At 42.7% G+C, this 13666-nt stretch overlaps 2 protein-coding genes across 2 annotated transcripts in view; one reads left to right on the top strand and one right to left on the bottom strand.

Moving 5' to 3' along the window:
• LOC306937112 (T-box transcription factor TBX19-like) overlaps window positions 1-5446 on the top strand; it is a gene marked incomplete at both ends in the record, with an annotated part of 10538 nt that extends 5092 nt beyond the window's left edge. The window contains 2 exons of the mRNA XM_079520779.1: window positions 4403-4457; window positions 5345-5446. Of these exons, the coding sequence (XP_079376905.1) occupies window positions 4403-4457; window positions 5345-5446 (157 nt within the window). The remainder of the gene's footprint in view (window positions 1-4402; window positions 4458-5344) is intronic.
• Window positions 5447-7352: 1906 nt separating this feature from the next.
• The window catches only part of LOC306937111 (antiviral innate immune response receptor RIG-I-like), a gene marked incomplete at its 5' end in the record, with an annotated part of 30731 nt that continues 24417 nt past the window's right edge, over window positions 7353-13666 (bottom strand). Inside the window, 3 exons of the mRNA XM_079520778.1 lie at window positions 7353-8040; window positions 8349-8490; window positions 12314-12466. Coding sequence (XP_079376904.1) covers window positions 8027-8040; window positions 8349-8490; window positions 12314-12466 — 309 coding nt within the window. The 3' untranslated portion in view covers window positions 7353-8026. The remainder of the gene's footprint in view (window positions 8041-8348; window positions 8491-12313; window positions 12467-13666) is intronic.

Raw genomic sequence — 13666 nt, 5'->3', positions numbered from 1 at the left:
TGTTATTTTGTGCAAAAGTGCATTATTGGCTATTTCCCCTCATATAATATAAGCCCTCAATGGGGGTTGGGTTTTTGTGCTAATTTGCTTATTTCCATCAAAATAAGTAGTAATGTGTGCCGCTTGGGATACTATTTACATTATGAAGAGAGGATATATATTAAAAAAAAAGATTTTTGAGCGATGGAAATAAGCGAATTAGCACAACACCCCAATGCCCCATTCAATTCAATTCAATGCAATTCAATTCAATTCATTGAGGGCTTATGGTAGGGGAAATAGCCAATGATGCGCTTTTGCACAAAATAACACCTGGACCTCTTTGGTGGGGACGTAACAACTGCAAATAAAGTTAAGAAAGGTAAGAAAGCATTCTAGCATGGAATTCTCCTTTAAGGGATCCCCTGGAGGCCCCTCATGGACCCCAGGGGGTCCCCAGAAGACATGTTGAGAAACACTTTCTTCCCAGGAACCCAGGGGGGCGGGGCTTGCTGGAGGCCGGAAATCGTGTTGGGACTCAACCATGTGAGTAAAAAGCTACACACACCCGTGTGAACTGAGTGGTGCTGTACTGTACTCGTGCTGTTGTACTGTAGGCCTACTGTACTGTACAAGCACTCCTCCCTGGCCTGTGTGTCTGTGTGCGTGCGTGCGTGTGTGTGTGTGTGAGGCTGCGCAACAGTGACACTTGGTGGTCAACAAACGCTATTTCCGTACTCGGACAGACACAGTGACATACATTATACATTAACGGACACACATAGCTGCGTATAGGAGTGGCTATAGCACCACTCAAAAACTAGAAAGGTGCACTCAGTGGAACACAATCTCCACCAGGAGGCGCACCCGTACCGTCCTCCATCGTTTCCTATTCCCCATTTATTTCCTATAGTATGGCATTGTTGAAATAAAGTTGAATAAACCACTCAGGATTCAATGAAAATTGTGATCAGCAATGTTATATGTTCAAATGCCTTGTCATGAGGATAATCAGAGGCGAAACACTCACAGAACTATAACTATTATCGTCACAGTTTAACATCAATTTACTTGGAGGCACAAATTGTTTTCACTCCATTTCCTATGTGTAATTTTATTCTTCAAAGTCATATACGGCCGTCCCCATATATGAAGTTCACAATCACAACACTGCCTCATCCAACCCTGGATAGCCATACATGGAGAAGACTGGATCATCACCTAGATCTGCATATATGCAGCCGGCCAGCAACTCTACATCTGACCTCAAACCTCAAACTGTTAGATCTCCATATATGGATGTTGATCGCTCCCCACCCGTCCTTCCTTTTCGATGTCTCCCTTTTGACTGATACCTGTCCATTCAAACTCTAGAGTTCTCAACAGGCCCGAAAATTAAGGCCTGGCCCTACCTGGGCCCTAACTGGACTTTCCCGAGGCCCCGCCTGGCCTTACACACATTTTCTCCCTACCCAACACGAAAATGTAAAAAAACAAACAAAAAAAAGGTCCATATATGGGCATTCCCAGACCTGTAGTTTCAGCGTGACGTCGCCCTCAACGCAACCTCGCCCTCAGGTCATCTTACTGGTATAAGTTGTATTGTATTAACATACTCTACAATACAGATTGGCCAACATTTGCATTATTGTGTGACACTCTTGTCTGATGCGTGTGTGTGTGTGTGTGTGTGTGTGTGTGTGTGTGTGTGTGTGTGTGTGTGTGTGTGTGTGTGTGTGTGTGTGTGTGTGTGTGTGCGTGTGTGCATAGGTGATTGGATCTTCTCGCCTCCAGACTCTCTCTGCCCTGCGGGAGGGGGAGGTGCATTCCCCTACAGTGGGGGGCGTCCCGTGACGTCACATCACCATGGTTACAAACCCCACCCCGTTCGGCGCGCCCCCTACCCCCCCACCCCTTACCCGCCTCACTGCACACAATCTGCAGGTACACACACACACACACACACTCCACCACCTGTCAATCAATCACGGCCAACAGAGCTCGGATTTGTTTGATTAGTTTGTGTGTAGTAGCCTAATTTAAACAACTATTTAAAGGTGCTGCAAGTCAGTGGTTCTCAAACATTGAGGTCAAGGCCCAGAAATGTATATGTATATGTATATGTATATGTATATGTATATGTATATGTATATGTATTAGGGCCGGGACTTTAACGCGTTAATTGAGATCAATTAACTACAGAAAAATTAACGCGTTAAAAAAATTTACGCATTTTAATCGCACTATTTTTTTCACCGCGGAACGTTGTCACTGGACAGTTTTCAGATGGACCGGCGCACCACCCAGTTCACCGAGTGAAGTGTCCGTTGTTACAGGGAGTGGAAACCACCCCCCTTTAGAATGGTATGGCCCAGCAGCATTGGGGGAACAATAACACCACCAGACAGTTCACCAGACCGGGGGAAGCCGCTGAGATCACTTTGCTTGTCCCCGTGGATTGGAAATAGGATTTAAAAGGCTATCCGATGATAGCGTGGATTACAGCACAGTTGTGTGCAATTATTCAATAAAGAATTCGCATATCACCGAAGACCGCACCTCGTCAAGCCTCCAGTATCGGCTCGATGCGAAACATGTTGCATGTTGCCTAGCCTGGAAGCTAACGTCAACAACAGTAGCTCTGGTCCATAGCGTAGTTAGGACTCAGGAGGAGTTCTATGGTACTTAATTTGATCCTTTCCCCTCAGACCCACGGAAGTGCAGGCTGTGCAGCCCCTCGTTTTTAGCACAAAAAAATATGTGAAAGCCTACTTTCCTCCTTCTAACACTATGGATCAGAGCTAACGTTATTCCAACTACCAGTAGCAATTCAAGGACCCGACCAGATGACATGGTTTCTAACTAAACGGTTATGGCCAAATAAAATGTAAAATCTGTTAATGGCTGTTACTGTATGTCCACGGAAGAAACACAGAGGTGCTTTCTTATGGTCATGTCACATATTTGCTGCACCAAGCCCCCCCCAACCCTGTGGAATGCATTCCCCAAACTCTCAGAAACATGCCCCCACCATCCAAACCTTCAATATTGCTTTCCCCAGCTATTTCATCTATTTAATTCCTTAGTGTTTTTCCTCTAATAAAGTTGTTTTTGATTTATCATGTCCCCCTTGTAAAGCATTTTTGGGTACTCAGAAAAGCTCTATATAAATTATTAAATTTGAGATATTATAATTTATTACTACAAAAACAATGTTTTATTGCTTAAACTTATGTATTCACTATTCATTGATTCACTAGTATACCAAAATCCATTAAAAAAAATAGCTTTCTCACTGTTCTCGGGTCAAATAATGATATGCGATTAAAATGCGATTAATCGAGATTAATTAACTACAAAGCCTCTGATTAATTAGATTAACATTTTTAATCGAGTCCCAGCTCTAATATTATGTATATGTATATGTATATGTATATGGCCACAGACCCTGATTTATGAGACCCCATTCCAAGATTTGTGTTGTTAAACTGTTTTTTTATCAGGTTGTTACCGGCCTGATCTATGACTATAGGCACACCTCTAGTAGAGAGTTTTTCATGATAGACTGGCCTTTAAGCCGATAGGAAGAGACCTCAATGGGGGACAAGTGTACAAGTACACCCCCTGGACATGACACTAGTATTATAGTATGTCTGTCGCAGGGACTTCCCCCAGTCCAACTGAGTGAGTGATGCTGAGTGCCAAGCAGGGAGGCTTTTTTCAGAGTCTTTGGTATGACCCGGCCGGGGATCGAACCCTGACCTCCTGGTCCCAGGGTGGACACTCTAACCACAAGGCCACTGAGCTGGTATACATACAGTATATATCTTTTTTTTTTTAGATTCTTAGGAAATAGACGAAAATTGTGAGCTATTTTCAAATAGCCAATTTATATCTGTGTTATTTTAGATTGGTTGGCTAATCAAAAATAGCAGATTTGTGTGCTGCAAGCTTGTACATCTGCTATTAAATCCTGAAATAAATACTGGTTTAAGAGGCATTTGTAAATTGGCCTCAGGTCATAATCGGTTAAGGACCCCTACTTTGAAAAGCATTGGTTTAGGTGATTTACAGTGTTTGTTCAGTAACAGGAGTCTCTCCAGCTCGTTAATAAACAAATACAATTATGTTCAGTTTGGCATACCAATTTTATCCAATCAGGAGAGAAAACTCAAACAGGATATAGGATAAACAAGTGAAATCGGAAGTGATGAAACAAATAAATTAGCAGATACAATTGGAACTGGAAAACTAGCAGCGGTTTAGGCCCCAGGGAGACAGTAAATCTCTCTCTTGGGTCTTGAACTGAATTACGGCCCTGCATTACGATACACATGATGTTACAATGTCACACATCTCATAATACAAATAAATCCTATTTTAGTCCCATGTCTTTCTAACTGTCTGTCTGTCTGTCTGTCAGAGGTCGCATCAGAGGGTTGGTCGCCCTGCTCGCCTCCTTCTCCACACATCCCCAGGTAAGATCAGGACAAATAGTATCAGTCGTAATACCAATACCAGTAACAGTACTACTACAGTAACAGTACTGATCAGTGATCAATATAAATGCATCCATCCAAATAAATGTTGCTAATGTGGTCTGACACTCCATCACTAGTAGCTACTCTTTATTGTCTGTGTTTGTTAAAGGTTAAACATGTTCCCATGCACACAGAGCTAACAAGCTAATGAAGCGCTAACCTTGCCTTCAGTGGGACTAGCTTTTCTCACAATTTCTCAGTGTCTCGGTAGAGCACTCGCCTTTCGACCACAAGGTCATGGGTTTGATCCCAGGCATCGCTTCATATTAATCATAGCTGTGCTACTCATATGCAACTCAGCGTACCGGTATAAGTATGGTCATGGTAAATATTGAAGGGATATTTCACTTTTAAAAAAAAATATAATAATAATAATAATAATAACTTTGATCATTTTATTACCTACTCAGGCTTATGTGAACACCCCAGACAGATTTTAAGTTGCTCGATTCAGTATTTTAATATTTTGACTGATACTGACCTCCTAATAGGTGAGGTGCCCGTGTGGAAAATGAAAAGCATAATCTTTTCATAAAAACCAAAAGGAAGTTTCTCTGGCTTTTTTACTATTTTGTATCAAACATAAATAATACAATAATACAAAATGTGTGTGTGTGTGTGTGTGTGTGTGTGTGTGTGTGTGTGTGTGTGTGTGTGTGTGTGTGTGTGTGTGTGTGTGTGTGTGCGTGCGTGCGTGCGTGCGTGCGTGCGTGCGTGCGTGCATGGGTGCATGCGTTCAGTCAGTATCCTTGTCTATGGAATATTGGATGCAATGATGTAAGCCCCTCCCACTCTCCCTGCAACATACTCCATGGACCAATCAGCAGCGAGGGTCTCATGCAGCCGGCCAATCACAACCGGATATGTGGAGCCAGCTGGCCGAGTGGTCCCACCCACTCTTTCTGAAGAAGAATCCGATTGGCTAAAAGGCAGGAAATGAAGTGAATTGGACATGAAGCTAGTGCGCACACACACACACACACACACACACACACATTATGCTTGGCAAATCGTATACTGTCTTATAAATCACTCATTTTGTTTTAAAGGTAAGGGGCTATACTGTATCTTGCGCCACCCCTTAACCCTTATCCCTAAACTAATTTGCCATTTTTTACTATTTTAAAAAACCTTTTAAAATTGTTCAAATAGCCGATCTACAAGCTCACAATGTCTCGATGTAGATCGGCTAGTTGAACTATTTTAAAATGTTTTTCGAAATAGTAAAAAATGTCAAATATGTTTAGGGATAAGTGATAAGGGTGGTGCAAGATGGAGCCCATAGTGTACTGTAAGTGATATATTTTGATTAATAAAATCATTCTTGTTTGAAAAGTTAAAGCTCTATATTGTGATAATAATCATTGCCATAGAGTGCTCTTTAACACAATGAGTGTCGCATGCTGGACGAAAGTGGTATGCTGATGATTTCTGGCTATTCTCCTATGACGAGCGGCCGCTTTTGGCTTCCATCTTGAATGCTAAAGCATAGCATCAATGCTACAGAGCTAAAATGAGGTCCACCCTTGCTCTAGAAAATGCCAATGTTCCCATCACGCTCACCGGATAATCAGAAAAGACCTCCGAACATCGCCGATCTGTTCAACACCATGGACAGCACATTAGTTTCCGAGAAAAAAACGTGCAAAGGCCGCGACTAATACAGACGCTATAATGTGGTTGGGTCAACACAAACGGTGCGGGAGGGGCCCTAGCAACGGTGCACAGCAACCAGAGCGGTTCAAAAAATGAAACACAGTGAGGCAATGTTATAGCGATATCAAATGCCTCAAGACGAGCCTACTCATCATGAGCACCCCGCGCTTGGCGCAAAATTAATTAATCAGGATGAGTATACCTGTCATACGGACAGAGGCGTATTCACAATAAGGCCAGGCCAGGCCACCAGGCCACCACCTGGCCAGGTCTTGACCTCGTCTCTCCTTGAAAACAGATTGACAAAAAAAGAGACGCACAAAATCACCGAAACGTAGAACAATGGGGCAGCATATTGCTCGTCTATTGGCCCCTCGCCCATTCATGGACAAGTCCATTCCGTGGCGTGACCCTCCCATAGACATGCAAATATATACGCCTTTGTATTCAAGGGAAGCCAGGGTGGGGGATACCTGTTCTACCTTGTTATCAAAGAACGCAAGGGAACTACATTTGACAATAATAATAATAATAAGGATAATAATAAGGATAATAATAATAATAATAATAGCGACCCCAGGTCGCACTTACTATGAAAACGTGCAGTAACACTGTAACGCTAACGCTCAAGCCATCACATCACACTCTTCATGTAATGCTGCACACACACAACACATGGGCGACACGGTCGCAACTACACACACACACACACACGCACACACTACACACACACGCCGCACCGCCCACTCCAGAAAGTGTGAGCTTCTCAGCTCCGGAGAAACAGCGGAGCCATTAAACCAGGAAATGTCGCATCACGATTTTGCTTATTCCTTCTAAATCTCTGTATATAAAATATAGCTAACTCGTCAAATCTCTTAGTTACAGGTACATCATCGTTGTTCTTATCTCCGATTAGCAGAGATAAGATGCCGGGTCTGGGTGTAGCACTGTGTGTATACAGTAGTGCAAATGTAGAACTAGGCTACTACTTTCAGAGATCAGAACTCAGTCTTTTATTATTGAAGTGATCACATGAACAATAATGTTCAGAATATTCAGATACAATCTATGAATCACAATAATATGGCTCTCAATAATTTACCAAAAAACAAAAAAAGAATAGAAAAAAATCACACAATGTAAAACATCCCGTAAGATTGAAAAATACATCCCATAAAATCAATGTAAAAACACATGCCATAATATCAATGTAAAAATGTATCCCATAAGATAAATGTAAAACGCATCCCATAATATCATTGTAAAAACATGTCCCATGATATTATCACAAGGGAGACTCTTTGTGTCTCCACTGCTGGTCATCAAATTATTGTGTCCATGAGGTTAGTAATTCATAGAAAAGGGGAAATAAATCTGGGGTGTCCTGTCAACCATCTTGCACGCCATCTTGATAATGACACTTTTGCGGTAGTTAAATTTTCCTAGTTTTCTTGTATGTTCTTAAGTACACCTACAGTACGTACCAGTATCAATTGAAAAACCTTCTAAATCAGTTTATTTTGGTTTAAGTGATATTACATTCGCTCATTATGCTAATTACTCGATTTATAATGAAACTGTAACTCGTAGCACTCTGCATACGCCAAAATGTATGCAGCACATATCAAATCATATAGCAACGACACAGTACCTTTCCTGAAAAATGGCTACAATGTCATTTCCTTGTGTGAGCAACACACACTACATGAAAAAAGTAGTCTAAACCTCTACTAAATGAATAGACCTTGTGTCCGTAACGATCATAAATCTGTTTTCTTTTTTTGTAATCATGTTGGGGGCAGCATTGGACTCCTTTGTGCTTGCGTTGAACACCCCCCTGCTAAAGGATGTCACAGCAGGTCCACTGCAGAGAGAGAGAGAGAGCATTTATGTCAGGATGTGACAGTGGTGAACAAAGTACTCAACTCCAGTACTTGAGTCAAAGTAAACCTACTCCTGTTCAAATATTACTACAAGCGACTACTGTAGGCCTACTTCTGTTCTGGAGTATATTTTCATTTTATGCATTTCTGTATTAAAATGTAGCCTAGACATTTCCCCCTGCAGTGCTATAGCACACACACACACAGTGTGTGTGTGTGTGTGTGTGTGTCACACACACACACACACACACACACACACACACACACACACACACACACAGGGTCTTACATGCTGGCCAGTCATGTGGGACTTCAGAAAGGTCGAAGGGTTTTATGGGGAACGGCACGTCTTTCCACTTCTTGAAAGACAACAGCTTCTTGTCCTCTTCTCTCCTGACCGTAAAGCTGTCGATCTTTATGATGGGAAGGTCCTACACACGCACGCACGCACGCACACACACACACACACACACACACACACACACACACACACACACACACACACACACGCACACAGTGAGAGCATACAGTGAGAGCATACAGATGATGATAGTGCGCGTGCTGTTGGCCTGTTGCGCCCCCCCCCCCCCCCCCCCCACTGTAGAGTGTGCAGCGACGACGACTACGGGGTGCCTGGGAGCTGGAGCACCCTGAAGAAAATACCAACACAAATTAGCACCCCTGAGCTTCCCTCCCCATGACTGTGGTTTTGTCACGTAGTCACACCTTTACGGACACAGGTAGGCATTCAAATGGCTTTTGTTTTAACCTGCCAGGTAGAGTATAAAAGTTGCAGTACAGTAGCCTTTCTTTCTCACTTGTCTTTGGGGGGGGGGGGGGGGGGGGGGGGGGGGTGTCACCCATGACAGTTATAAGAAGTATTCACCTCTTAGAGCGTGTGCATCTTGTTTACAACATGGCGGAGCAGCAGGGGAAAATTCTAATGCATTGCAGCTCGAATAATGAGAAATAAATAATAAAGATTAGTCAAGATCAGAAACTAAGAAAGCTGCTAGTGAAGACAGAGAAAAACCAGGCGACAGCTGTGTGTTTGCTGTGGGACATGGAGTAGCATCCGTGCATGATTCTTGGTGTCTGTTAACCTCGCGTCACCATAGGCTTTCCAGCCGTCTGTGTATAAATTGCATGCAAGGTTGAAACCGACTCGCCGCTGCTGGAAGAGCAAGAAGCCAGCGGGGACCACCACCAGTGCCCACCACGGCCACCGATTCTTCCAGACTTCACAACCACTGTTTTCATCTGTAAGTAAACTTTGCTCACATTAGCTGTAGCCTCTTGGCTACGCTAAACCAGCCCATATACATGGGGGAGCCAGCACGCGTCCTTATCTGAGTGCATCAGTTTGATAATATTCTACCCACTTGTTCATTTTACATGTCAATATTAGGCTACTGTAAGTGTGTATTTACGGTCACCAGAGATTTCGACCCAGGACTATTCGACCCGGACCATTCGACCCGCTCTCGACCCGCTTGGACCTGACTTTTCGACCCGGACCGCGAGAGAGAGAGACAGAGAGAGACATAGAGAGAGAGAGAGAGACAGAGACATAATAATAATAATATGTACATTGATTTACCAAACAATTATTGTGTTGGTGTTTTTATTTACCAAACAATTACAAAGCTAATGGAGGCTAATGGAGGCTAAAGGGAGCCACCCACAGAGACACAGAGACACAGGCCATCAACGATCACATTCCTAAGGCTAGCAGCCACCATCCTCATCCCCATAGCAGAGTATGACGTTTTTTGCTAGTGGGGTTTTGTGAATAATCACATGAAGTATAAAAGTATGATATATAAGAAAAGTTATAGCTATAATGGTAATGCCTTTATTGATTGTATGCTGTGATTTGAATACACTATATTTTGTCATTCAGTCATAAAGTGACGTTCAGTCTACACATTAGCAGCAGCTCTGTGTTGTCTGACAATTATTCTTGCACTCATTTTATTCTCCCATATAGAACGACACAATGTAACATAGCTCTGTTTACACAATGCTGTACCCCCCTCCAACTGTATATGTTCCCCATCTTAAATCCTGAATATGGAGAATTAGGCATCATATATGAGATGCGAATATTATAATTGGGATTTCATTTATATTGCATATTTCATCTTACTTACATTTTGTTTACAAGGTGAACCCTCTAGGGGTTACACCGTTTGTCTGTTTTCTGTTTTTATGTTTTGTGTGAGGACTGCGGATGAAAATTAGCATCTTTGCTAATCCCGGTGTATTTACGTTCATGTGACGTTCATTAATATGCTCTGTCCTGTCTAAATAAACAAATAAAGTAAAGTAAAGTAAAGATAATTCGACCCGGTAAAAACGGGTCGAACGGACTCGAATTTGCGGTTGGTCGAATAGTCCTGGGTCGAAATCTCTGGTGACCGTATTTACTGTAGGAATTGAAGAATCAAATGGGAATATCCGTGGTAGACAGTCATGTCATGGGAGCATGCGTGTATATGGATCATTCAACCCAACTTGACCTACATGGAAGCTAAATAGCCTACAAGTATTGTTCGTTTACATACATTAAATTAATATCTAGTGGGATATTCCAGATCACGTAACAATAGTCTACTGTTCTAATCAAGTCTTTTGTCAATTAAGGACATCTTTCGTCTTATACCGGCCAGATCCAGAAGATTTCCATCTGCAACGGGACAGTATGTGGACTCATCAGTGAAGCTGATATATGGCTGTCTGCCTGTGTTTGTATTGTAAATAAAATTGGTTCTTCACATTTTGGTTGCAATATTCATTTGAAGCTATGCCTTAATCATTCATGATGATGAGCATTGTACATTTCTCTAATTGAAAAGGTTTGCCTATATAAATATAAATGCCTATACCGGTATATGAATACAATCTATATGATATTCTATGATGATGAGAATCACAGCACAACAGACTGACATTTCAGTAGTAGTATTTCAAGTAAATTATTTTATGCATAATTATAGTATAGGCCTACTCTACATCATAAAGCATTTTCTGTGCCCTTTTCTGAAGCCAGATTGGATTTTGTTATGCACACACACACACACACACACAAAAAAAATCCAACTGATGAAAAACTAGAAAAAGTGCCTTTCTGGGCACAGGTCTCCACCAGGAGGATAGGACTGTGTGAGATGTTTGGTAAAATGTTTAGGAGTAATATAAATATGTTTTTTTGTTTGTTTGTTTTTTGCAACAATTTTCTTCATTTTGTTTCATTCTGCAGAGCCAGATCACTCATAGCATCTCTGACGATAGAATTCTGGATGAGCAGGACATGTGCAGCATTTTGTACAAAACGGGCCACTCCTGAAAACTTTGGAAGGCAATGTTAGCCAATCAGTGTAGAATCTGAGAAATCCAACAGACTCGTCTTGATCACATGACTACAGAGATCATGTGCGTGAGATTTGGATGAAATCTGTACGTGCGACTAACATAAGCAATGTGTTTTGCAGAAATCGGCCTCATGGTGGCGCTATAACCGGCAGATGTGGAGGGATGCAGGGACAATGTTTTTCCATGGCCTCTAGGGAGTGCGCATACATAAGTTGTATACAGATCGATGCAGTTATAGCTAAAAACAGGAATTGGCCTGTTATAGCACCACCATGAGGCTGAATTGGAACAAAATGAGTGGAACGTCGTCCTCGGCCTAGTGGAAATGTGTTTGTGATTTGTGGCATTTTGTTCGAAACCGACCAATCGTAGCCAATCAGGATGGAAGATGGGAAATGGTGCAGATCCGTGTTGATCACATGACTATGGAGATAGTGTATACCGAATTGTGTGATGTATGGATAAAATGTGTACTATAACAGGCCGTTGAGGAATATTTGGGGCAGAGGTTCGTCGTTGGCATCCAGGGAGTGTGTGTGCAAAGTTTGGCATGGATCGGGCCAACGGTGGCGGAGATTAGCTGGTAACGGACGGACGGAAGGAAGGACGGATGGACACACACACACACACGGACGGAGTGCAAAACATACTCTCTCCCCATGCCTTTGGCCTGGTGGAGACAATGATTTCTCATAAACATGACATGAATCATAGCAAAACAATGAGATATTGGTTATAGATTGAGTTGTTTTGAAACTAGCTTATAGAACTCAACGCAAAACACATTTTGTTTTACAGCTGTTTAGAAAGGTGTTGGTTAAAGCTGTTTACACACCACACCAACGTGCGCGTGGGCGTGTGCGTGTGTGTGTGTGTTACCTTGTTTTTAAACGTAGCAACAATGCCCCAATCTTGTTGACAATCCACACAGAACAATTTCCATTTTTTCGCAACACCGTCTATGACTTTTGGTTTGGGGTGCAGCTCAGTGCGGTCAAACAGGGAACGATCCAAAACAATATGATGACAGTCCTGGGAGGGAGAGAGAGAGAGAATCATCAATCATCAAATCATCAAACTTCAGACGGGCCTGCCCCAAAGTTATTAGTGCAGCCGTGCCCGGCAGCCAGCGAAAGCTAGAGTTCTCAACAGGCCGAAAATTAAGCCCCGGCCCTACCCTCATCAAACTCTGTACACTAAAGACACTGCCATCGCTGCCACCCTTCGATCTCCATATATGGAACTGACCTGTTCTGACATTCCATATGTTGATCTGACCTCATCAAACCTGTACATTCAAGACACGCTCCATACATATGGGGGCGGCAATGGCTCAGAGGTAGAGTGACCGGATGGAAACCACAAGGTTCCCAGTTTGAACCCGGGCTCCCCCAGAGTTAGTGTCGAAGTGTCTTTGAGTAAGACTCTGAACCCCTATTGCTCCCGATGTGCAGGTTGGTGCCTTGCATGGTTTCCTCTGGCATCGGTGTGTGAATGGGTGAATGTAATGCACAATCTCTGCGCCATGGATAAAGGAGCTATATAAATGCACCATTTACCATTTATATATACCAGTACAGAATTCATTCCATATGTTGATCTGACCTCCCATGCCAAAGTGCTAGCGCTCGCCCAGCAGTCTGCTGTCACCGAGGCGGATGCGTGCACTCAACCTCGCTCATATAATATAGCAGTAAGACGCTCTGAGGGCGAGAAGCGCTGAAACAACAGAGCTTCTTAATATGGCACAGTTGAGAAGCAGGAGTTAAACTATTCTGGTGTCAGTGAGGTCAGATGTAGAGTTGCTGGCCGGCTCATATGCAGATCTTGTACGGTATGTCAAACAAACATGTATGGCTCAGAGCCATATAGCTGAGAGAGTTGTGCCATTGAGGGGTCAGAAAATAGCGCTTAAGCACTGTTCATGCAGCCCTGGAGTGTGACAAGCTGGAGTTTGAAATACATTGTTTTCAACGAGGGCGGCGCAAATATCAGCAATTTTAGGCATGTGTGCAACATGACAACTGTTTTAAAGTATTGCACAGTGACAACTAAAGTCTCTGTAATGTTTCTGTTGTAGTTGTACTATTACTAAAAATCACACCCGTGTGAACTGAGTGGTGTAAGGTCTGTCTGACGTAATGAAATCATGTCTGACGTAATGAAATCACACCCGGGTGTGATTTCATTACCTGGCTTTGTTTGTGCAGAAAAAATGAGCATGGTTGCTAT

Source organism: Electrona antarctica, assembly GCF_951216825.1.
Source record: "Electrona antarctica genome assembly, chromosome: 14".
Classification (NCBI taxonomy): domain Eukaryota; kingdom Metazoa; phylum Chordata; class Actinopteri; order Myctophiformes; family Myctophidae; genus Electrona; species Electrona antarctica.
The sequence above is the reverse complement of the archived record's forward strand: the minus strand, read 5'-3'. Positions and strand labels throughout refer to the sequence as shown.